The 1,505-nt window shown below is 47.3% G+C and overlaps 1 protein-coding gene across 1 annotated transcript in view; it reads right to left on the bottom strand.

Moving 5' to 3' along the window:
- Positions 1–1,288, bottom strand: part of LOC123982168 (scavenger receptor cysteine-rich type 1 protein M130-like) — a gene marked incomplete at its 5' end in the record, with an annotated part of 4,988 nt that extends 3,700 nt beyond the window's left edge. The window contains one exon of the mRNA XM_046067589.1: positions 1,180–1,288. Within this exon, the coding sequence (XP_045923545.1) occupies positions 1,180–1,288 (109 nt within the window). The remainder of the gene's footprint in view (positions 1–1,179) is intronic.
- Between the last annotated feature and the right edge of the window lie 217 nt (positions 1,289–1,505).

The raw sequence follows: 1,505 nt of genomic DNA, 5'->3' as shown, positions 1-1,505 counted from the left end.
GATTTTATTTTTATTTTTTCAACCTGTCCTGCCCAGCAGCCTGGTAGAGAGTATGATGAGCTGGATGCCAGACAGATTTTACTTTAACAAGAGAGTATTAATATCCTCCTTTGTCTGTATTATTATTTATTTAATTATGAATTGATTTGTCACCGGACAGGGGGGCAGACACGGGGATGGGGGGGCACAAACAGACAGTACAGAGAAAGGACAACAAGAGAACGGGGAGGGGGGCAAACAAACAAACAAAGAGACGACCAGCCGAACAGCAACCAACAGCTGATATAGGAAGACAACTGAGAGAGAAATGAAAACAAGAAACAGTCAAGCACAATAAATAAAGAACACAGCACAGCCAGGAGAGCTGGAATCAGAACAATTCATTTAAATGAGTAACTGAGAGAAAAGCATCAAGAATAATTTTACCAGGGACAACCTACATTTGTTTGTGTGTGTGTGTGTGTGTGTGTCTGTGTGTGTCTGTGTGTGTGTGTGTGTGTGTGTGTGTGTGTGTGTGTGTGTGTGTCTGTGTGTGTGTGTGTCTGTGTGTGTCTGTGTGTGTGTGTGTGTGTGTGTGTGTGTGTGTCTGTGTGTGTCTGTGTGTGTGTGTGTGTGCGCATAAGCCTGTTACAGAATGTAGTTTTTAGTGAGAGTGTGACGCCACAACTGTGCTGCACCGACCCCAGAAACAGGCAGCCAAGAACCCCAGTAGCCAATAAGGGAGGGAGAAAAAATACCAAAACTACTGCGAACAACCAAACCGTCCCCACCTGGTGGGACGTCCCCAAACACAGAGACAGACAGACAGACAGGTTCCTCCAGGTGTGTCCTGTCAGGTGAAGCTTCCAGAAACAAGCCCACCTCTCTACACTTTAGAACGTCACTGTCCTGGAGAACTTTACAGTTCAGTCCAATGGAAACCACTGAGACACTGAGACAGAGGAGAGGACACACTGGAGACATTACTGTCATACATGATGTCATACATGATGTCACTGATGGGCTTACCTGAGCAGGTGAGATCCAGGATGGAGGAAGAGGAATGTGAGGATACACACTCCCTCAGAGCAGATCCAGACTTAACACAGACAGACCTGATCCACCACACAGGTCTGTCTGAGGACTCCTTTCTCTGTCCTACAGAAACAGCAGAGCCACAGTCCAGCTCTCTACAGACACCAGCTGCTGTCTCCAGGGTCCAGAGAGAGTAAACCACTGGTCTCCAGTCTCCCTGATGTTTAAGCTCCAGTGTTCCTGCACAGCGACTGGCTCCTCCCACCAACCTGACATCATCAGGCTCTGAACAGAAACCAGAGAGTCATCAGTAAAACAATAAACTGAGTTTCATCAGAAGAGAAATGAACCAAATCAAAGCTGCAGCTCCTCTTCTACCTAAGCAGGTGAGTCCAACAGCTTTTCCAGGTGAGCAGGTGTTTCTAGCTGAGCCTGAGCTTCTACAGTCCAGGAGAGCAGACTCATGGCCTCCACACTGGAACTCTTTGGTC

The sequence above is a fragment of the Micropterus dolomieu genome, linkage group LG13 (assembly GCF_021292245.1).
Source record: "Micropterus dolomieu isolate WLL.071019.BEF.003 ecotype Adirondacks linkage group LG13, ASM2129224v1, whole genome shotgun sequence".
Lineage (NCBI taxonomy): Eukaryota > Metazoa > Chordata > Actinopteri > Centrarchiformes > Centrarchidae > Micropterus > Micropterus dolomieu.
Note: the sequence above shows the minus strand (reverse complement) of the source record. Positions and strands in the feature narration are given on the sequence as shown.